The 24,985-nt window shown below is 44.5% G+C and overlaps 1 protein-coding gene across 1 annotated transcript in view; it reads right to left on the bottom strand.

Annotated features, from left to right (window-relative positions):
- The window catches only part of ADAM19 (ADAM metallopeptidase domain 19), a 143,729-nt gene that overhangs the window by 71,796 nt on the left and 46,948 nt on the right, over positions 1 to 24,985 (bottom strand). The window contains exon 4 of the mRNA XM_040345076.1: positions 17,251 to 17,329. Coding sequence (XP_040201010.1) covers positions 17,251 to 17,329 — 79 coding nt within the window. The remainder of the gene's footprint in view (positions 1 to 17,250; positions 17,330 to 24,985) is intronic.

The following is a 24,985-nucleotide window of genomic DNA, read 5'->3' as shown; positions in this document are numbered from 1 at the left end:
ATCAGTGCAGCCTTTCAGTGCCCATCAGTATCGCCTATCAGTGCCCACCAGTGCCACCCATGAGTGCCCATTAGTGCCGCCTATCAATGCCCATCAGTGCTGCATATCAGTACCACCTATCAGTGCTTGTCAGTGCCACCTCATCGGTGTCGCCTTATCAGTGCCGTTAGTGCTGCCTTATCAGTGCCCATCAGTGAAGGAGAAATCACACTTATTTACAAAATTTTATAAACAGAAATGTAGGGCTACCCCCTCAGGAGCCGCTGGTTAGATTTGGGATCGGCGTAATTACGTTACCTCTATGATGTGTCTAGGGATGATGATGGTGGTGTGAAGCAATAAAGGAATGTCCAGATAGTAGGGTGACGTTTTCAATGCTTTATTTGCGGCCCAACGCGACCAACAATCAATTTGAGGTAGAGAGGATAGGTTGGTCAAAAGAGAGAACTTTGCAGATTCAGGCCAATGGATAGATTGAAGCAGTCCTGCTTCTAGTAGCAGCTTTTACTTCGTCGCCACTCCAGCCGAAGTGGGTATAGTGCCCCCGGACAGGTCCCTCTCACAGGCCCGGCAGCCGGAGCGTCACTAGAACTTTTGGGAAGGAACAAGTCTCTGCCACAGACTTGGCTCTAATAGGATTAGGATTTAGCGATGAGACCTCTGCCACAGGCCTAGTACTTGAAAGCATGGATAGTAGAGCGAATCCTTCCAGTAACACAATCTTGCCTGAATCTTCCCCAGGTAGACTTGATAGTTTGGGGTCACGACTGACAGTTTGCAGCATACAACCTGTCAGTGTCCGGTCACCCAGATCCCCGATGGTTCGTCTAAGCCCTATTGGATCACCTGCCTCCGGGCTCACCTCAGACCGACTCCCCATCGAACAGCACAACTCGCTTGGGATCTTCTTAATAAAGTTAGGGGACCCAGTAAGTCACTGGGACCCCTTGGAGAACAGGTTGCTCCGGGCCATGAGGGCCCAGAGTCAGGAACTCCGCATAGCACGTGCGCCCCGGCCTGGTAGGCCATATGGCCGGGGCCCGTGATGTGGGTGCCGCACCTGGAACCAGGAACCCTCGAAGAACCCCACAAAATGGCGTCTGCCACAGAAATACCCTCCCCCAGCATGCCCCGCGAGGGAAACACTTCCCCGATTGGCTGCTGGAGAAAGGCGTCTCCGCCTGGACCCCTCTGGCGCCACCTGCCATCCAGAGATGGAACTACATCTCTGGAGCACAGAATGACCCACAGGACAGTCCAGAACTGGCAACAGCCGAATTTAGCAAAACAGCACGGATGAGAGCAAGGTAACTCTCTCACCCCCCACTAAATTTATCATAGCACCTGTACTGAAAAGTACACAGGCGCTACAGAAACAAACGAAAAACATTTTTTTTTCAACATTTTCGGTCTTTTTTATTTGTTTAGCAAAAAATAAAAACCGCAGAGGTGATCAAATACCACCAAAATAAAGCTCTATTTGTGAGAACAAAAGGATGACATTTTTGTTTGGGTACAGTGTAGCATGACGGCGCAATTGTCATTTAAGCGCTGAAAGCTAAAAATTGGCTTGGGCAGGGAGGCGTTTACGTGCCCTGTATGGAAGTGGTTAAATATATAGCACTTTGGCCTGCTCTCCTTGAATTTTGTATTAGTAATATACAGTAAATAGGTCCTTTGCAATAACATGGAGCAGACGCTGTACAGTCGTCATACAAGATAGATGATTCTGGTCAATGGGAGTTCATTTAAGGCAGAGGAATAGGAGACAAGGAACATTGAGCTCTTTGAGGAAAGCATTCTTATACATCTATCCTCATTTCCTTTTCCCTGCACCCCCATTCTCAGCTTCCTGGGTAACTTGATGATCTCACTGGTTGGGAGTTAACCCTTTGAGCAGTGATTGGGAGCAATCATACACAGAATTCAATGGACGGGATGGGGATGAAGCGCAAGGGACAAAGACATGGTTGTGTTTTATGAAAATTTCCCAGAGGCTTATCACAGCTTGCATAGACTTAAGCGACTGAAAATCTGCCGGTATCAACCATATAGAGGACGTGTCTTTGTGTAGTCAGTAAGGATGATCAATCTTCTCTATATTGGTTCCCTTTTTTATATAACAGAGACTTCTGCTCTTTGCAAACCTTTAAGCCTCATTAGAAGCTGTGATGATCCACAAGACCTGGGCCAGCCAACATTGGGATTTGATAAAGAAAGTCTAACAGGCATATTTATTCAATTAAAATGCAGAGAGCAAGATGCACAGTCTGCAGCAGCCGTGAGCTTTTGCAGACCTTCAGCAAGCTTTAGTATCATTAAAACTACAGCCAGTACTGCCACACTATATTTTGTATTCAGAGACTAGGGAAGGGTGCTTTAAAAGCTTTAAACAATGTGTAAACCCAATATTTCATATTTCTGATATATACCTGCTGGACTAGTGGCGGTGCGTCCATAGTGGGCGCAGGAGCGCCGCCCCCTCTCTCCTGCACCATCACTCAACAATACATCGATTCATGCATTGCATGAATCGATGTATTGTCGCCGCTGCCACCCACTATTCAGGGGGCCGACCCCCTGGTGAGCGCCGGCCATCTGAATAACAGCAGTGGGTGTGCTTTGGAAGTGTCTGTGGGCTCTAATCGGCTTCCAAATGGTTAACCAGAGTGTGCATTCCCTGGTTAAAACTGACACGCGTCTCAGCCAATCAGGTTCACCGGGTCTGGTTACCGGTCACCTGATTGGCTGGAGCGACATCGAGGGTGGGAGAAGACATTGAGGGATCGTGGAGGAGGATGGCTGACCCGAGAAAGGCAAGTGCCGGGCGGGAGGGCAATCTGGCACAGGGGCTGCGTTTGATGGCACAGTGGCGACAATTGATGGCACAGTGGCTGCGTTTGATGGCACAGTGGCGACAATTTATGGCACGGTGGCTGCGTTTGATGGCAAAGTGGCTGCGTTTGATGGGCACAGTGGCGACAATTGATGGCACAGTGGCTGCGTGTGATGGCACAGTGGCTGCGTGTGATGGCACAGTGACTGCGTGTGATGGCACAGTGGCGACAATTGATGGGCACAGTGACTGTGTTTGATGGGCACAGTGGCTGCGTGTGATGGGCACAGTGGCTGCGTGTGATGGGCACAGTGGCTGCGTGTGATGGGCACAGTGGCGACAATTGATGGCACAGTGGCAACTATTAATAGGCACAGTGAGGCTGCAATTGATTTTATTTTTGTTTGTTTGCCCCCACCAAAAATTGATCGCCACCATTACTAGTAAAAAAAAAATCATAATAAAAATAAAAAATGCCATAAAACTATCCCCTATTTTGTAGATTCTTAACATTTGTGCAAACCAATCAATATACGCTTATTGTTTTTTTTTTTTTTTTTACAAACAATATGTAGAAGAATACATATCGGCCTAAACTGAGGAAAAAATATCGTTTTTTTATATATTTTTGGGGATATTTATTATAGCAAAAAGTTAAAAATATAGCTTATTTTTCAAAATTGTTGCTCTTTTTTTGTTTATAGCACAACAAATAAAAATAAAAACCACAGAGATGATCAAATACCACCAAAAGAAAGCTCTATTTGTGGGGGTAAAACATGTTGGGTACAAGTCGCACGTGCAATTGTCAGTTAAAGCAGTGTTTCTCAACTCCAGTCCTCAAGGCGCCCCAACAGGTCATGTTTTCAGAATTTGTCTCAGATGAAACGGATATGGTAATTATTAAGGCATTGAAACTGATCAAATCACCTGTGCAAAATAAGGGAAAGCCTGAAAACATGACCTGTTGGGGTGTCTTGAGGACTGGAGTTGAGAAACACTGAGTTAAAGCAACACAGTGCTGTATCGCAAAAATGCCCTGGTCATTAAAGCGGATGTGCCACGAAAAAATAAATATTAAAAGCCAGCAGCTACAAATACTGCAGCTGCTGACTTTTAATATTAGGACACTTACCTGTCCTGGAGTCCAGCGCCGTCCGCAGCACAGGACGAGCGATCGCTCGTCACTCTGCTGCCCCCCGCCATCCTCAGTGAGGGAACCAGGAAGTGAAGCGCTCTGTCTTCACTACCCGGTTCCCTATGGCGCATGCGTGAGTTGCGCTGGGCCGCTGATTGGCTCCCGCTGTGCTCTGGGAGCCGAGTGTTCCCAGAGCACAATGGGGGGAGGACGGGAGGTGACGTTCTGCCCACAGTAAACCCGAAACTGTGTGGCCGGAAGTGGGTGCAAATACCTGTCTTTAGACAGGTATCTGCACCCCCTCCCCCCTGAAAGGTGTCAAATGTGACACCGGAGGGGGGGAGGGTTCCGATCAGCGTGAGTTCCACTTTAGGGTGGAGCTCCGCTTTAAGGGGGCAAATTTTTCCGGTCCTCAAGTGGTTAAGCTATGTACGCTATAGCTGCTTTCACACCGAGGCGTGCAATGGGAAGGCGTGGTATAGGAGCGGTGAACACACCGCTCCTATACTGCGGTAAAGATGCGGCTAGCAGGACTTTTGGAGCGTTCCTGCTAGTGCACCGCTTCAGTTTGGGCTTTCACATTGAAGACTACAGGGCATGATTTTTCATGCGGTATAGCAGCGCTATTTTTAGCGCTGTACCGCATGAAAAACCCCCAATGTGAAAGGGGCCTAAGGGCTCACTTACACTTGCTTCGGCTTCAACACATATTAACCACTTCCATACCGCGCCTATTCTGGCACTTCTCTCCTTTATGTAAAAATCATAATTTTTTGGGCTAGAAAATTACTCAGAACCCCCAAACATTATATATATATTTTTAGCAGACACCCTAGGGAATAAAATGGTGGTCATTGCAACTTTTTTATCTCGAAGGGTATTTGCGCAATAATTTTTGAAAAAAAAAAACGGTTTCATGAATGAAAAAATAACTAAACAGTAGTTAGCCCATTTTTTTTATATAATGTGAAAGATGATGTTACGCCAAGTAAATAGATACCTAACTTGTCATGCTTTAAAATTGCACACAATCATGGAATGGTGCCAAACTTCGGTACTTAAAGCGGGGGTTTACCCAAAAAAATATTTTTAACATGACATTCAGCTGAGTTGTCAGAATGACAATCGGCTGTTTTTTTTTATTTCTGTGCCGTACATACCGTATTTTCACCGCCGCTTCCGGGTATGTAAGCTGCGGGACTGGGCGTTCCTAATTAATTGACATCCTTCCGACCGGCGCATACATTGATTCATTCTGACAACTCGGCTAAATGTCATGTTAAAAAATGTTTTTTTGGGTGAACCCCCGCTTTAAAAATCTCCATAGGCGACGCTTTAATTTATTTTACAGGTTACCAGTTTAGAGTTACAGAGAAGGTCTAGTGCTAGAATTATGCTCTCGCTCTAATGCACGCAGCGATACCTCACATGTGTGGTTTGAACGGCGCTTACATATGTGGGCGGGACCTAAGTGTGCGTTCGCTTCTGAGCGCGAGCTACTGGGGACAGGGGCGTTTTACATTTTTTTTTTATCACTTTTATTCCTATTACAAGGAATTTAAACATCCCTTGTAATAGAGATAGTGTATGAAATGTCCTCTTTATGGATTGATGCAGGCTCAATAAGACCCCACATCTCTCCCCCAGGCTGGAAATCATGAGATTGGGAAAAAAAATTCACAGATCTCATGCTTTCAGCCGCAATTGAGGCTTTGTATGCTTCCGGGGTACCCGGGTGTGACGTTGCGCCCAGGCCTCCGACGGTCATAGATATAACATTTCTATTCTCCCCATCCGGCGGCGGATGATTCTTTCTTCGGGCCTCCGATGGCACAGGAGAGCCCGGAGAAGCACCGGATGGCGGCAGGAGGTCCCCTCCCGCCGCCTATAAAAACGATCAAGTGGCGGAACCGCTGCTATGATCATTCTTATGGTGCACAGAATCGCCGCCTGATTTTCCTCCGTCTGCAGAATCGGAGCATTGCGGACCTGGATGAGATCGGGTGTCAGCGGATGTTCATCTGCTGACACCCACTATCTCATAGGGATTAATGTATGTGCCTTTTTTATCCCTAAAAGGATGGATGGAAAAGCGGACATACGGTCCGCAGGTGTGAAAGGGGCCTAAGGCTTACCTGTAGGTGCCTGCAATATCTCCTTAACCTACATGGTTAAGGAGATATTTGCAGAAAATCGGGCACCGATCGCACTGAGCGTGCTGCGTCTTCAATGGGAAAGCGACGGAAATGCGCAAATGCGCGGGGATCGTACTAGTTCGGTGCACATGTGCGGGAGTGACGTCATCGCCACTCTGGCCAGTCACAGCGCCGGAGCGGCGATACCCGGGAAGTCACTCCGGGTATCATGGCGGTGGTGGAGGAGAGGAACGAGGGTCGCTGCGGGGGCTTCGATCTAAGGTAAGCAATTGATAATGAGCTAGTATGCTAGTCATACTAGCTCATTATGCCTTTGTCTTGCAGGTTTTTTTTTTTATTTTATGTTTTTTTGGGTATACAACCGCTTTAAAGTGCCTAGAGCTTTAATATGCTTTTTGGATGTGTTTTTGATGCTTTGGTGGTTCTTCGATGAAGCTTCAGTGATGCTTCGGTGGAGGTCTTTTGAAGCAGGTGCCCTGTGTAGGTGTGGATATTTCATACCTTTACTTTCTCCAAAACAAAGCAAAGGTAAAGCTGAAGCTGAATTAAAGCCTCTCAAAAGCTTTAGGTGTTTCAAGCGAGCGTTGCCATAGGACTTCTATGGGGGCTTTGAAGTCGCTTTGAAACACCACTAAAGCTACATGGGGTATCATTTTTTAAGTGAAGTCGAAGCAAGGCAAATGCAAGGTGTAAACAGGACTGTAAGCTAACCATTTTATTTAGTGACAGCTTTGGCTTTGACTGGCGTTCAGAGAGCTTTAATGCTCTTTTCACACCTAGGCGTATATACGCCTGAAGCGCGACGCCGCAGCAGCCTCTAAGACGCTGGAGGGATGATTTTACATTGCCTTCTATGGAGATGGTTCACATATCCACGCCGAACGCCGTACGCCTGCCGCCTGAAAACAAGTCCCGGACCTTTTTTTCAGGCGGCTTTCGGCGTTCCGCATAGGAGATGTGGACCTGGGGGTAAGCTGCATTCACAATCGCGGCGGTTTGTCGCCGCAAATCGCGGTACAAAACGCTGCAATTTGTCGCCGCAATTCGCGGGACAAAACGCCGCGATTAGGTACGCCAAGGTGTGAATGCAGCCTAACAAAGCATGTCCAAAGCCATGTTTTAAAGCAAGTGTAAACTAGCCCTAACAAAATTGTATCTATTCTGATCATATGGAGGGTGGAAAAAAGTGACTGAAAACAAATTCTTAGTAATCCATATTATTTTGATGTATTCATCCAAAAAGTTATTAAAAAACGTTATTGTAATGTTTTCCTTAAAGCGGATGTGTCACGGGGAAAAAATATTAAAAGCCAGCAGCTACAAATACTGCAGCTGCTGACTTTTAATATTAGGACACTTACCTGTCCTGGAGTCCAGCGCTGATCGCAGCAGAGCACGAGCGATCGCTCGTCTCTCTGCTGCTCCCCCCTCCATCCACGCTCAGGGAACCAGGAAGTGAAGCGCTGCGGCTTCACTGCCCGGTTCCCTACGGCGCATGCGCGAGTCGCGCTGCGCCCGCCGATTGGCTCACACGCTGTGTGTTGGGAGCCGAGTGTTCCCAGCACACAACGGGCGACAGACGGGATGTGACGGAATGCCCGTCTTTCGCCCGTAGCGTGTGGCCGGAAGTGGGTGCAAATACCTGTCTTTAGACAGGTGTCTGCACCCCCCTCCCCCCTGAAAGGTGTCAAATGTGACACCGGAGGGGGGGAGGGTTCCGATCAGCGGGACTCCACTTTAGGGTGGAGGACCGCTTTAACCACTTCCCGACGGCCGTTCGACTTTGTACGGCCATAGGGTGGCTCTAAATCTCTGAGTGGCCATCTTTTTACGGCCTTTGCTCTTCCTGGCCACTCGGGGGCGCGCGCCCACCGCATCACTGAGATGCCGATGCGCGTGCCTGGTGGCCGCGATGTCCGCCAGGCACCCGCGATTGGCCGGTTTCAGAGACATGGACGTGGATCTGTGTGTGTAAACACACAAATCCACGTCCTGTCAGGGAGAGAGGAGACCGATCTGTGTCCCTTGTACATAGGGATACAGATCGGTCACCTCCCCCAGTCACCCCCCTCCCCCACAGTTAGTAACACTATGCAGGGTACACATTTAACCCCTCCCTCACCCCCTAGTGTTAGCCCCTTCAATGCCAGTCACATTTATACAGTAATTAGTGCATATTTATAGCACTGATCGCAGTATAAATGTGAATGGTGCCAAAAATGTGTCAAAAGTGTCCGACGTGTCCGCCATAATGTCGCAGTCCCAATAAAAATCGCAGATCGCCGCCATTACTAGTAAAAAATAAAAATAAAAATAATAATTCTGTCCCCTATTTTGTAGGCGCTATAACTTTTGCGCAAACCAGTCGCTTATTGCGATTTTTATTTATTTCTTTTTTTACCAAAAATATGTAGAATACGTATCGGCCTAGACTGAGAAAAAAAAATGTTTTAAAAAAATTGGGCTATTTATTATAGCAACAAGTAAAAAATATTATTTTTTTTTCAAAATTGTCGCTCTTTTTTTGTTTATAGGGCAAAAAATTAAAACCGCAGAGGTGATCAAATACCACCAAAAGAAAGCTCTATTTGTGGGGAAAAAAGGACTTAAATTTAGTTTGGAAGCCACGTCGCACGACCGCGCAATTGTCAGTTAAAGCGACGCAGTGCCGGAAGCGGAAATTTCACCTGGGCAGGAGGGGGGTATATGTGCCCAGTAAGCAAGTGGTTAAAAAAAGTTATTGAAAACATTATTCCAATGTACTGTATTCCTTGAAAAAAAAAGCTCTTGGTGATCCTGCCAGCCCTTTGGGTCTATTCCCCAGTGCTGTAGGGCCTGCAGTGAATTCACTTCAGCATTGTCACCCTGAATAGATGCACAGGGCTGCAGGAGGGTTATCACCACTATCACTGCTGCTACCCCCACCCTCCTCGTCATTGTTAACCACTTCAATACCGGGCATTTTCACCTTCTTCCTGCCCATGGCAATTGTCAGGCTTTGAATGACAATTGTGCGGTCGTGCGACGTGGCTCCCAAACAAAATTGACTTATTTTTACCCACAAATAGAGCTTTCTTTTGGTGGTATTTGATCATCTCTGCGGTTTTTATTTTTTGCGCTATAAACAAAAAAAGACCGACAATTATGAAAAAAATCTCAGTTTATGCCGATACGTATTCTTCTACATATTTTTGGTAAAAAAAACGCAATAAGCGTATATTGATTGACAAAATAGGGCATAGATTTATGACATTTATTTTTATTTTTTTACTAGTAATAGCAGTTATCTGCAATTTTTGTCAGGACTGCGATATTGCGGCGGACAGATTGGACACTTTTGACACCATTTTGGGACCATTCACATTTATACAGCGAACAGTGCTATAAATATGCGCTGATTACTGTATAAATGTGACTGGCAGGGAAGTGGTTAACACTAGGGGGCGATCAAGGGGTTAAATGTGTTCCCTAGGGAGTGATTCTAACTGTAGGGGGAGGGGACTGACTGGGGGAGGTGACCGATCGGTGTCCCCATGTACAAGGGACACACCATCGGTCTCCTCTCCCAGACAGGACGTGGATCTCTGTGTTTACACACATAGATTCATGGCTCTGTGAGTGCCCGGTGGACATCGTGGCCGCCGGGCACGCTCATTGGGTCCTCAGTGCTGCAGAAATCCCAGGACGTCATATGACGGCCACCCGGAGGGACGAAGGGTTCCTGCGGCCGTCATTTGACTATGTTCCGGGCAGGAAGTGGTTTATCAACACTGGCCATATAATCCAATATGGCGCCCTGAATTACTTCCTCCCCTTTTGGATCCCTCTCACTGTCTGTTGGGGCTACAGGAAGTGAAACAATAACTCCCCAGTGGGTCCACAGACATTTTAGCTGCTTTATCCAAAACAAACAAAAATACAGTTTGGTTAGGCATTAGGCTTTAACCTAAATTCCGTATTTGCCATAGGATAATATTTTACCCTTGTACATAGTATAAACACAGTCGTAATAATTGAGCTTCAATTCATTTTTTTCTTCATAATTACAGCCTAAAATGTAGTTTTAAATATACAAACAACAGAGACATACACTGCCTCAGAGCATAAACCGATAAATACGCTGATGTTTGACTTTAAACAAAAACAGCCTGCTAATTAATGAGTGTAATACGCATCTGCCAGTAAATATCTGCATCCTCCGAGCATCTGTATAAACAGCCAGGCTTGTGCATCTGACCACATCTGTCCTCCTCTGACCTCGCCGTCATTCATGTCATGTATCTGTATGTTCTATAAATAAATATGGAATCCCGAGACGTGTGCAGGCCCAAATAACCCCGGGCCATTGGCAGAGAGTGCCATCTTTTCACTCTTGACCTACTTCCCAAAATGGTTTACCCCAAGGCATTGAGAAGAAGTGTGTCAGGAAGTAAAGTCGGGAACTGCAGGTCAAACCAAAATGGGGCACGAGTTTATCTGAGGAAATGTGTAGCAGCAGAAAAAACACACTGAGTTAGCATTATGGCTAAAACAAACTGCATAGAAGCCAGGACGTCCTGTGACTGCCCTTGTTTGATGTAGAACAGAAGGAGAGACAGTGGAGATTAATCAGCTGAATGCAAATAATTACATTTGATAGAGAATATTCTCGGTCACCTGGGGTGAGTAGACGGCTGCTGAGGACCAGGGAGCCTAAAAAGTACAAGCTGACGTATATAAATGCATCAATTTGGCTATACATGAGGAGGCAACATAGAACAGTCCTTGTAAGGTCCCCTAGCTATCTAAACACCATCTTAAAGCAAAAAAAATGATCATGTCATTGTTGCTGATCTTCAGCTAAGCCATCTATCTTCTTCTGAGCTCTGTAGTTCCTCTGTAGCAGCCTGATTTTGGAGAAAAGCCATTAATCTCCAGTGATTTCCTTAACTGGCTGATATTCCTCCTATACCCTCAGCAAGCGGTCTTGGCACTTCCCCACTAGTATAGGGTAACCAGACATCCCCAGTTTCTGGGGACAGTCCCCGGATTGAGGACACTGTCCCTGGGCCAAGTCTGTCCCTGGATTGGTTTTGAACAGGGGCTGGGGCGATTGCAAAGGCAGAATTCTGAATTACACCAGCCCCCCCGTCGCTTCTACTAGCTTTGGGGGGGGGGGGATGTATTTTTTCCATTGTCTGTTCCCCCTTCTGATGATCATGTGCTGGTCGGGGCAGAGGGAATATTTCTTCAGTTTTGGGCGCATGCCCATTTAGCTCCGCTCGCATGTTCTTCTGCCTTGGCTCAAGTCCCAGCCAGCCGCCTGCTTATCTGCTTGCATTCCCTGGTGGAGTGATTTCCTTTGCTCCCCACCCAGTAGTAGTCGGAGCCTGGAGAATAATGCCGCGTACACACAATCATTTTTTGGCATGAAAAAAAACGTTGTTTTTCAAAAACGTCATTTAAAATGATCGTGTGTGGGCTACACATAATTTTTCAGGTTCTGAAAAACGACAAAAAAAAAAAAATTCGAACATGCTGCATTTTTTAACGTCGTTTTAAACTATGTATTTTTTGGGTTGTAAAAAATGATCGTGTGTGGGCTAAAATTATGTAAAAAACCTGTGCATGTTCAGAAGCAAGTTATGAGACGGGAGCGCTCGTTCTGGTAAAACTACCGTTCATAATGGAGTAAGCACATTCCTCACGCTGTAACAGACAAAAAAGCGCGAATTGTCTTTACTAACACGGAATCAGCTAAAACAGCCCAAAGGCGAATGGAACTTATCCTTTATAGTGCCGTCGTACGTGTCGTACGTCGCCGCGCTTTGCCAGATCATTTTTTTAAAACGATGGTGTGAAGGCAACATCGTTTTAATGATGAAGTTGGGAAAACGTTGTTTTTTCGACATGCTAAAAAACTTTTTTTTTCATGATGAAAAATTATCGTGTGTACGTGGCATTAGACTTGACAGGCTGTGAGGTGGGCAGCGACGGTAAGAGAGTCGCTGATTGCCGCCATTACTAGTAAAAAAATGTAATTTGAAAAATCTGGTCACCTTACACTAGTAGTTCTCTAAAGCAAGCAAGGATTGTACTTTCGTCCCTGCTTGCTGTAGTGGGCAGAGGGGTCTCATAGAACCCGGTCTGTGCCGACCATGGAGGTGGTGGTGTCCTCCTCCTCCCTGCCAGCACTGTCACTGTCCACTGCTTTACTGACACTGTCCACTGCCAAATGTGTAGGAGAGGTTTCCACAATCCCTTTTCTTAAGTCATGTGGTTACTTTTCTGGATTTTGACTGGATGTTAGTGATCATAGCAGAATTTAGTAAGGAATACATAGGAAAAAATGCATGTTGACAAGGGGAGTGTAGAGGTGGGCAGAGAGTCTACTGACATCACAACTCCACCCACCGAGCTCCAGACAACAGATCCACCCTCAGAATCTGCAGTTTTTCAGGTCTCATAACAGACAGAGGGGAAACATTTGACAGGTAATGATACATGCAGGAGGCATCTATATCCTTATAGATCAGCACTATGGCAGTAGTTTAGAAAGGATGAGAGTGGGTTTACATCCACTTTAAGTGTGTTGTGTAGAGGGGGTGTACTAATGGGGATTTTTTTGCCAATACCAGAGTAAATCCTAACGGAATGGCATTCAGTTTCTCAAAAAAATATATATTTAATATATAAAAATAAAAAACTTGTCACTATTAAGGTCTGGGAGCTGCATTGTTCACTGGTTCTTTTGTATTGTAGTGCTGAATGTTGAATCTGTTTTTACATTTGTAACTTCAATAAAAACACTTGATTTGTATAACTTTAATAACTTTTTCTATTCTTTGTGTTGTTGATCTCCTGCAGCCACTCCCTGACTACATGGACTCCAAAAATGGCTGGAATCAAAATTCAAAAAGGACACAGTGCTGGCCTCCTGAGGGTCACAACAGTGAACCATTTTTTTGCCATGGCATACAGTCAGGTCCATAAATATTGGGACATTGACACAATTCTGATCTTTTTGGCTCTATACACCACCACAATGGATTTGGAAGGATTTGAAATGAAACAAACAAGATGTTCTTTAGCTGCAGACTTTCAGCTTTAATTTGAGGGCATTTACATCCAAATCAGGTGAGCAGTGTAGGAATTACAACAGTTTGTATATGTGCCTCACATGTTTTAAGGGGCCAAAAGTAATGGGACAGATTAACAATCCTAAATCAAACTTTCACTTTTTAATACTTGATTGCAAATCCTTTGCAGTTAATTACAGCCTGAAGTCTGGAATGCATAGACATCACCATATGCTGGGTTTCATCCCTGGTGATGCTCTGCCAGGCCTCTACTGAAACTGTCGTCAGTTCCTGCTTGTTCTTGGGGCATTTTCCCTTCAGTTTTGTCTTCAGCAAGTGAAATGCATGCTCAAATCGGATTCAGGTCAGGTGATTGACTTGGCCATTACAAAACATTCCACTTCTTTCCCTTAAAAAACTCTTTGGTTGCTTTCACATTATGCTTCGGGTCATTGTCCATCTGCACTGTGAAACGCCATCCTATGAGTTCTGAAGCATTTGGCTGAATGTGAGCAGATAATATTGCCCGAAACACTTCAGAATTCATCCTGCTGATTTTGTCAGAAGTCACATCATCAATAAATACAAGAGAACTAGTTCCATTGGCAGCCATACATGCCCACGCCATGACACTACCACCACCATGCTTCACCGATGAGGTGGTATGCTTTGGATCACGAGCAGTTCCTTTCCTTCTCCATACTCTTCTCTTCCCACCACTCTGGTACAAGTTGATCTTGGTCTCATCTGTCCATAGGATGTTGTTTCAGAACTGTGAAGACCTTTTTAGATGTTGTTTGGTAAACTCTAATCTGGACTTCCTGTTTTTGAGGCTCACCAATGGTTTACATCTTGTGGTGAACCCTCTGTATTCACTCTGGTGAAGTCTTCAATTCAATTGTCCCATTACTTTTGGTCCCTTAAAAAAATGGGAGGCACATATTGTGTCAATGTCCCAATATTATGGACCTGACTGTATGTGTTGAAATAGGCATTTGGTGTCACCGCTGGAAGCCCACGTACTATGGAGACAACACAGGAGCATAACTGGGAGACAATGGATTTGGAGCTGTCACCACTGTCATCCCATCAGTGGCAGTACCCAAGTAAGGACCTTCACCAGGTATTAAAGCGGCTGTATAGCCCAGATTTTTTACTCACCTGTAAGGCAAAAGGCATAATGAGCTAGTATGCACTGCATACTAGCTCATTATAAAATACTTACCTTAGAACGATGCATCGGTAACTCACCTGGTCCATCCCGAGGTAGCTGACCTGTTGCCTCAACGTGTCTTTTGGGTATCGCGGCTCCAGCGCAAGTGCGTGGGAGACTTCTTTCTGGCAAGGTCCGGCGTCCACCGGGCCTTCAGCCGAGAATCCCCTGTGTGCATGCGCCGCTGCAGTCAGCGGCTCATTGCAAGGGGAATATCTCCTAAACCGTAAAGGTTTTGGAGATATTTTTTTTACCTACAGGTAAGCCTTATTATAGGCTTACCTGTAGGTAAAAGTAATAAAATAGACTATACAACCACTTTAATTTTATTGAGTTTCGACAATACATTACATGTGAAATCAAATTTATGATTTTATTGACTGTGCTTACATATGCTTTAAAGGCAGTTACTAAGACCTACCATTCTAAAAAAAATAATAATTAACGATGTAGCTGTTATTTTGCATCTCATCAATAAGATAAGTGCTTGAACTAGATGCACAGTTAAAGTGTTACTAAAGCCACAACAGTAAAATCAGTCTGTATGTTTTTACTCCCTGTGGAACCCATGGGGTTAATCCTCTGCATTGACTGTTTGATCCTGTCTTATTGATCCTCCCCTTTTTTCACTGTCCCCAATCAATCTCCTGATAGAACAGAGCCTTGGGGGCACTCTGCACATGCTCAGTTTGATAGTCATAGGACAGTCAGAGTACAATGAAACCTTCTCCTACAAGCTTTAACCAGATACTCATATAATTCATAAGACTGCTATATACTACTGATGAGAAAGGGTATTTATCAGTTTATATTTACGAAAAATAATTGCATTTCCGTGTTCTGTGGGAGACCAGTTATAGTGAATGCAGGGTCCTGGGGTTAGACAAGTCTTTTTTTCAACCAGCAGGTTGAACAAAAGAAAATTACTCTATTCTCCCACCCACATACTAGATATGGATGGGGGATTCCCTCCCGCTGAGGCATTGTATTTGGACAGCGGGGAAGTTTCTCTGTTATCAGAATATACTCATCAGCACCACAAGCTATAGCCAGTGGCGACGATCGAGGGAATGTTTTCCAATAGGCCAGTTGTACACAAGTCAATTGATAGAGTCAATAGGTTCTTTAAAGTTCAGAGCCTGGACTGGTTCTGTGACGTCAGCTGAGAGTGGGCTTTAGCTCATTATCACTTAAATCCGGGTAGAAGGAGCGCAGAACTAAGAAGAGACGTATGGCCAAAAGAGTTTTGGCAATACTTCTTTTAACTATACATGCCTAATTGTTACACCGCTACATAGGAATTCACATGATTGGCTTATGACAACATTTTGTAGAGCCTGGTCCATCCTGATACAAACCAGCTTAGGTATGGCCATGGCCAGATGCAGTAGTGTATTTAGGTTTTGTGCTGCCCTAGGCCTGACTAAACTCGTGCACCCCCTAATTTAAATATGGCCCACCCCTTCCTGTCAAGGCCACACCCCTTTCTGTTTAAGATCTGCCCTGAAATTTTCGAGTGGGGACACTAGTTCTGAGGGCTGGGCTGGGGGGGGGGCAATGGATTCCCTTAATTTGCATAGATTTCCTCTCACTTCCTGTTTGGCTATGGGGCAGGAAGTGAAGGGAAATCTCTTAAATGGGACAGGGATGGTAAAAAATAAACTGACAGGGGCTATAACCCTCCCTTACTCTCTACAAAATGAAAAAAAAAGTGTTGCCTATAGTTCTACTTTAAGCACACATTTCTGATAATTTATGGATAGGCAAAGAAGATATAACCATGCCAATGGTACAGCAGAAATCATATAGCACAGTGAGGAAGGTTTGTGGTCAAGGATGATAGGACAGTCAAAATTAGAAGCAGCGCCCCCCACCCCCCACAGTTGCGTTATTGCAGCTACCGTAAGCAGTGCGGCTGCTTTATGGGGGCGCTAGACTAATTTGCCTTTCAGCCCAGTCCACCCCATAAGACTGGCGCTACACTAACAGTGTAGTGTAAGCCAGCGGAAACTCTTTCCATGATGCCCCCCTGCAAAGTTCTGGGCCTTGTTGGCCTAGGCCAGGATACAGCGTTGGCCAGATGTAAACATCCTGTACCCCTAGGACAACTGTCCTCATCCTGCGCTAGTAAACTGTAAAGCCTTAGTATCCCACCAACAAGGTCAGTTGTAGCCACTCAAGGTATAGTAATATTGCACAATCTTTCACATCTCCCATTATGTTCTTGAAACATCAACATCTGCCTTGACACGTATGGTGATTGGATAAAGGTGGTTGAGTTACCTCACATGGCTATACATGTTTGATTAACTTCCTGACACTCATTGGAGCTGAGAAAGCTAATTGGATGAGTGGTAAAACATTCAACATTACAGAACAAGTCAAGCTGAATATGACCAAATACAGCTAGCTATATCATAACTTGGATAATGAAAACCTTAACAGATCTTACCAATAGTCAGGAATATGATATGTGGGTGGCTATGTGGTAGTCCCGCCGCCCAATGCCACAGCCTGTGTTGGCTATGTGAAATTCCTGCCCTTGTTATACCATGTTGAACATAAGGAGTGCCTACGCATGGCTATTTATTTTAATCTTGGAGCAAAAATCTGACAAGGGTTCTAATACTTTACCACTCCAGAATGTGGCTGGACATACAAAAATGGGGTTAGGTTTTGTGGGAAGTTCAAAAGGAAATTGTTGAAGTATTATTATTTGCAGGTTAAAGATATAGTAAAGCACATAATAATACATAGTATGCACAGCAATCTAGACCTTATTCTTCAGAATCTGTAAAATAAAGGAACAAGCATAAAGACAGCACTGTGGATCGTACAACATTTCATACCGTCATATTGGGTTTCTGAATGATAGGAATGTCACCGGGGCTGTAATGGGTCTCTGTGTAATTCATGTGGATGAGTTGTCTGCAAAGCAATTATGAAAATTTAAAGTTAATTGATTGTTTTCCTTACAGTGTAAATGATGTCCAATACGGTTATTAGTGCAAACATTGTTCTGTCAGTCAAACTTATACTGTTAAAGAGCAACACCAAGCAGCACATGAAGTCAACCAAAGAACTAGAAAAACTATTAAAGAAACGCAGTTGCTCTGATCAGAAAACTGACATAATTTATCTTAAAGGGTACCTGTCAGTATAGAATCATGAGAGCTATTACAGATGACCGGCTTTAAAAGGTGCAACTCTGCATGCTGATATGAAATCCTCTTATGTTCAATAACTAAACAAATATCTTTTACTTAGTTACTGTTTTATAATTTCCTGGTTAAGTGAGGCACTGATGATGTAACCAGGGTCTAAGGCCTCATTCACACGAGGCGGACTCCGTTGCTACGGAGTCCGCCTGCTCCCGCCAGCTCAGCGGGAGATCAGTCCGCAGATCTCCGCTGAGCTGACAAGCTCCTCTCTGCTCACTGAGCGGGGAGGGGCTTGTTGGGCACCGCTGTCTCCTATGGAGCGATCTGATGAAAATGGACAGCATGTCCGTTTTCATCAGATCTTACCCGATCCGATCCGCCATGGACAGATGGGGACGTGCCCCCATACGTCTGTTTTTAGCGGAACGGATAGGGTCAGATGTCAGCATACAGGTCTCTGCTGACATCCGACGCTCCATAGGGATGCATGGAGGGGCCGTTCAGGTCCGCCGTTAAAACTGACAGGCGGACCCGAACGGTCCGTCCGTGTGAATGAGGCCTTGTAGATGCATCCTTGGAAGGCTACATCACCAGTTCCTTCCCCTGAGATGGTGTGCACCGTCACATGTTCCAGGAGGCAGACCCAGAGTTCCAGCCAGAATCTCAGAAAGTTAAAGTGATACTAAAATCTCTTTTTTTTTTTTTTTGTGTTTAAAAATAACAAACATTAATAAAGGGGCATTACATAGTTACATAGTTAGTCAGGCTGAAAAAAGGCACAAGTCCATCCAGTTCAACCATAAAAAAATAAAAATAACAATAACAATAATAATAATAATATCATAAAATCCCATATACCCAATTCTATACCCACAGTTGATCCAGAGGAAGGTGAAAAACCCCAGCAGAGCAAGATCCAATTTGCTACAACAGGGGAAAAAATTCCTTCCTGATCCCCCGAGAGGCAATCGGATATTCCCCAGATCAACTTTACCTATAAATGTTGGTACCCAGTTATATTATGTACATTTAGGAAAGAATCCAGGCCTTTCTTAAAGCAATCTACTGAGCTGGCCAGAACCACCTCTGGAGGGAGTCTATTCCACATTTTCACAGCTCTTACTGTGAAGAAACCTTTTCGTATTTGGAGGTGAAATCTCTTTTCCTCTAGACGTAAAGAGTACCCCCTTGTCCTTTGTGTTGACTGTAACGTGAATAACTCAACACCAAGTTCACTATATGGCCCCCTTATATATTTGTACATGTTGATCATATACCCCCTTAATCTCCTCTTCTCAAGAGTGAATAAATTCAGTTCCTCTAATCTTTCCTCATAGCTGAGCTCCTCCATGCCTCTTATCAGTTTGTTTGCCCTTTCTCCAGTTCCCCAATATCCTTTTTGAGAACTGGGGCCCAAAACTGAAACCGCATATTCCTTCAGCGTAAGGGACCCTTTTCCAATTGACCACCAATGTGAAGAAACCCTTACATTTTTACTCCTTTTCCTGTTCTGGCCATTATCAATTATAAGTTTATTGTCTTTATCATTACTGAAAATAATGTTGTTGTATAGAACAGCCCTTGGTGTTAAATATGTCAAGTATGTGACATTTTCTTTTTTTAATTTATTCTTATATAACAACAACATACTGTCCAACATACTACCCATAGTGATATACCCAGAGCTGTAGTTGTAATTATTAGCAGGGTTCCAAGAGACCGAAATGTAACCCAAAACAATTGTCTGCATCCCCTCCTTTAATAATTGGCACTTTTTTGGGGGTGGGGGAGAGTGGATACCTGGTTTTGACAGGTACCCACTCCTACTTCCAGCCAGATCACTGCATCGAACCGAGCAAAGTACGCCCCCTCCCCTGTAGCCTTCTGGCACACATCACAGCAGGACCATTGACAGAGCGTCGCAAGGTTTCACAGTTGATTTCCCTTACTTAAAGTGGTAGTAAACTCTGTTCTACCACTTGTACCTACAGGCAAGCTTATAGTAAGGCTTACCTGTAGGTATTGTGAATATCTCCTAAACTCCCATGAGCTCTGAAGGTCCGGCATACAGTGCCATAAACACGGCTCCCATGCGAATGCACAGGAGTGACGACATTGTGACCCCGGCCACTCAGGTAGCCAGAGAAAGCATACCTGGAAGGAAGACCGGGGAAGATGTCAGTTCTCTCAGCGGTGACAGCACAGCGCTGGAGGGCTTCATTCTAAGGTAAGTCTCTCATAATGTGCTAGTATGCTATGCATACTAGACATTATAAAAATTGCCTTGCCGTTTTTTTTTTTGCCAACAACTGCGGTTTACTACCGCTTTAAGATGCTGGCACCTGGACCCAGGGCAGCCATCAGAAATTTTTGGGCCCCTTACACAGCTTTAGAACTGGGCCCCCCCGAGCCTGACAACCAACATTCCCTAGGGCTTGCCCACGGGCCATCTCACCGAATCCACACCGGCCAACTCACCTGTATGCACTCAGCCCCCCCCTCCTTAATCCTATACAGTATCTATATGCCAGCCCCCCTCACACCTTTATATATCTTGCCTACTTCTGGCCCGGGTGGGCCCCTCAGGCCTCTGGGCCCCTTACAGTTGTATCGCTGTACCCCCCTGATGGCTGCCCTGCCTGGACCCAAAGCCAACTGAAGATTCGGCTCGGGTGAGGACAGCGCTGGACAGGTAAGTGTCCTTACAGTGAGGAAAATAAGTATTTGAACACCCTGCTATTTTGCAAGTTCTCCCACTTGGAAATCATGGAGGGGTCTGAAATTGTCATCGTAGGTGCATGTCCACTGTGAGAGACATAATCAAAAAAAAAAATTCCAGAAATCACAATTTATGATTTTTTAACTATTTATTTGTATGATACAGCTGCAAATAAGTATTTGAACACCTGTCTATCAGCTAGAATTCTGACCCTCAAAGACCTGTTAGTCTGCCTTTAAAATGTCCACCTCCCCTCCATTTATTATCCTAAATTAGATGCACCTGTTTGAGGTCATTAGCTGCATAAAGACACCTGTCCACCCCATACAATCAGTAAGAATCCAACTACTAACATGGCCAAGACCAAAGAGCAGTCCAAAGACACTAGAGACAAAATTGTACACCTCCACAAGGCTGGAAAGGGCTACGGGGAAATTGCCAAGCAGCTTGGTGAAAAAAGGTCCACTGTTGGAGCAATCATTAGAAAACGGAAGAAGCTAAACATGACTGTCAATCTCCCTCGGACTGGGGCTCCATGCAAAATCTCACCTCGTGGGGTCTCAATGATCCTAAGAAAGGTGAGAAATCAGCCCAGGACTACACGGGAGGAGCTGGTCAATGACCTGAAAAGAGCTGGGACCACCGTTTCCAAGGTTACTGTTAGTGTATTACCAAGACGTCATGGTTTGAAATCATGCATGGCACGGAAGGTTCCCCTGCTTAAACCAGCACATGTCAAGGCCCGTCTTAAGTTTGCCAATGACCATTTGGATGATCCAGAGTCATGGGAGAAAGTCATGTGGTCAGATGAGACCAAAATAGAACTTTTTGGTCATAATTCCACTAACCGTGTTTGGAGGAAGAAGAATGATGAGTACCATCCCAAGAACACCATCCCTACTGTGAAGCATGGGGGTGGTAGCATCATGCTTTGGGGGGGTTTTTCTGCACATGGGACAGGGCGACTGCACTGTATTAAGGAGAGGATGACCGGGGCCATGTATTGCGAGATTTTGGGCAACAACCTCCTTCCCTCAGTTAGAGCTTTGAAGATGGGTCGAGGCTGGGTCTTCCAACATGACAATGACCCGAAGCCCACAGCCAGGATAACCAAGGAGTGGCTCTGTAAGAAGCATATCAAGGTTCTGGCGTGGCCTAGCCAGTCTCCAGACCTAAACCCAATAGAGAATCTTTGGAGGGAGCTCAAACTCCGTGCTTCTCAGCGACAGCCCAGAAACCTGACTGATCTAGAGAAGATCTGTGTGGAGGAGTGGGCCAAAATCCCTCCCCCCAGTGTGTGCAAACCTGGTGAAAAACTACAAGAAACGTTTGACCTCTGTAATTGCAAACAAAGGCTACTGTACCAAATATTAACATTGTTTTTCTCAGGTGTTCAAATACTTATTTGCAGCTGTATCATACAAATAAATAGTTTAAAAAAATCATACATTGTGATTTCTGGATTTTTTTTTTTTGATTATGTCTCTCACAGTGGACATGCACCTACGATAACAATTTCAGACCCCTCCATGATTTCCAAGTGGGAGAACTTGCAAAATAGCAGGGTGTTCAAATACTTATTTTCATCACTGTATATTAAAAGTTAGCAGCTACAGGACTTGTAGCTGCTGACTTAAATTTTTGGGGGGGAGACTCCTCTTTAAGGGCTTCTTGCGTTAAAAAGTTTGATAAAGGCTGATCTTAGGTGATAGGAAGGAAATATTTCCAACAGAACAGACTATAATCAACCCACCCCCCCGCCAGGAAAAATAAATGAAAATTAAATAAAAAAATAAAAAAAACACCTGACACAGGTTTTAAGCATTCTAGCCAAAAGGAAAAATAATATATATTTTGCTTTAATATATTAAATACATTGATTACTTATGATACACTGACCAGCAATGCTATGCGCACTAGTTCTTAGCATGGGAAGCCTTGTGCCAAAAATTACCTGCACCAGGTTGCTGGTGCTGAGAATATATTACCATGGGGACCTGTCCTTGGTCCTGATGTCCCAGAGCTATGGTGCGTTTGACGCGTTAGATGATGAAACTGTGTCTGCGGTAAGACACATCCAAACCAGAATCTGACGCTGAATGGTTAATCGTGATTATTTCTGCGGATCTATAGAGGTATCAGTTACTGTAATAAATCTTGTTAGGGGGATGGTGGGCTATGACATCTTCATACCACAGCAGCCATAAACCATTGTTGATGTCAGCTTGTCATGTGACTTTACTCAGAGGATTAGAGGTCAAACAGAAATAGCTGAGGACGGATGTTATCCACACAAAGTCCGGTATATAAGCTTTACATTGTCTATATGATACCTTCCTACCATCTATGTCCAGTTTTTACAGTGGATTAAAAAATTGCTTGTTTGCATTTTAAATTAAATTATCATATTATCACATGACAGAATAAACGTACTTAAAAAGTGTTTATTTACATTACAGCTGTTCCAACAACATATACAGGGACACAGGTTTCCAGGTATGTCCCTTGAAAATCAAACGCACTGAAGAGCTGCGTATTCTATTACATTGAAGGTTTCAACACTAACAATTTGGTCCTTCGTGCTAAATCTCTAAAGTCTAAACCCTGAGAACAAAAATGTTATATATTGCAGCTTACTGGTCCTTAACCACTTCATTACTGGGCACTTAAACCCCCTTCGTGCCCAGACCAATTTTCAGCTTTCAGCGCTGACGCATTTTGAATGACAATTGCGCGGTCATACAACACTGTACCCAAATTATATTTTTATCGGTTTTTTTTTCACAAATAGAGCTTTCTTTTTGTGGTATTTGATCACCTCTGCGGTTTTTATTTTTTGCGCTATATACAAAAAAAAAATTTGAAAAAAAAACACAATTTTTTACTTTTTGTTATAATAATATCCCAATTTTTATTTTTATTTTTAATATTTTTTTCCTCGGTTTAGGCCAAAATGTATTCTTCTACATATTTTTGTTAAAAAAATAAATCGCAATAAGCGTATATTGATTGGTTTGCACAAAAGTTATAGCGCCTACAAAATAGGGGATAATTTATGATTTTTTTTTTTATTTTAGATTTTTTACTAGTAATGGCGGCGATCTGCGATTTTTTTTTTGTCAGGCCTGCGATATTGCGGCGGACATATCGGACACTTTTGACACAATTTTGGGACCATTCACATTTATACAGCGATCAGTGCTATAAAAATGCACTAATTACTGTATAAATGTGACTGTCAGGGAAGGTGTTAACACTAGGGGGTGAGGAAGGGGTTAAATGTATTCCCTGGGTGTGTTCTAACTGTGTGTGGAGGGGGACTGACTGGGGGAGGTGACCGATGCTGTGTCCCTATGTACAAGGGACACAGCATCGGTCTCCTCTCTCCCTGACAGGACGTGGAGCTCTGTGTTTACACACAGAGCTCCACGTCCCTGCTGTCACCGCCGATCGCGGCCGCCAGGCACGCGCACCGGCTTCCCAGCGATGCGCAGGGCACAGTGTTTCCCCGCTACGTGCCCCCAGCGGCGCGCACGGGGAATGTAAACAGGATGTCCAGGGACGTCCACCCGGCACTTGAGAGCCGCGCTGTGGACGTCTTTCGTCTACAGCGCGGGTCTCAAGTGGTTAAATTAATTGGCTGCATTCGTTTTCTTTCTCCAGGCTTTTATCCCTTTATTTTTACCTGGTAATTGGAAATATGATTTGGGTTGAACTCACGTTAATCCTGAACTCAGCCTGTTCGCTGTTCAAGGAACCACCAAACAAACTGGCCAAAATAGGCCAGTTCACTCACCTATACACTCCATTTCGGTTTGTAAACTGACCCGCAAGGGATCACAGGTCACAAAATTGTCCTTTGTGTACTGTCCCTTTAAAATAAAAAATGAAAAATGGTGTGAGGCCTTAAAATTATTGCTAGACCCTTATCCAGGCATGCAGTCTGCATGGCCTAAAAAGAGAGGGGGTGATGGTTGTGCACTGCAACCCTACCCCCTGAACCATCCCAGGCCACATGTCTTCAACATTGGAAAGGTACCTTGCAATGGGGGTGTGGCAAAGCTTCCTTCCCTTGCAAGGCACTTTGTCCCCATGTTGAGACGACAAAGGTCTCATCCCCAACATGTTTTTAAATTGGTACATTTCCCCCATGGCAGTGGGGAAAATGTACCAATTTTTTTTCTTTTTTTTTGTTAACAATAGCTTGCAATAGCTTCCTGCTGGGTTTGACAAACTTCCTAGGAACCAAACTTTGTTTCGATAATCTATATTGGTGATCCTGCCAGTAACACACTTTCATACCCCTCAACTGTTTGAGGTGGGAAAGAGGAACACCTTTAAGTTTGTACAAAGTAAGTAACCAAAAGGACACAACCCCCAGTTACAGAGGCCATGAAAGATTAAAGTGGATGTAAACCCACTCTCATTCTTTCTAAACTACTGCCATAGTACTGATCTATAAGGCTATAGATGCCTCCTGCCTGTATCCTTACCTGTCAAATGTCTCCCCTCTGTCTGTTATAAGAACTGAAAAACTGCAGATTCTGTGGGTGGATCTGTTGTCTAGAGCTCTGTGGGTGGAGTCGTGATGTCAGTAGACTCCCCGCCCTCCTCTACACTCCCCTTGTCAACATGCATTTTTTCCTGTGTATTCCTTACACTAAATTCTGCTATGGTCACTAACATCCAGTCAAAATCCAGAAA

This window comes from Rana temporaria, chromosome 3, assembly GCF_905171775.1.
Source record: "Rana temporaria chromosome 3, aRanTem1.1, whole genome shotgun sequence".
In the NCBI taxonomy this organism is placed as follows: domain Eukaryota; kingdom Metazoa; phylum Chordata; class Amphibia; order Anura; family Ranidae; genus Rana; species Rana temporaria.
Note: the sequence above shows the minus strand (reverse complement) of the source record. Positions and strands in the feature narration are given on the sequence as shown.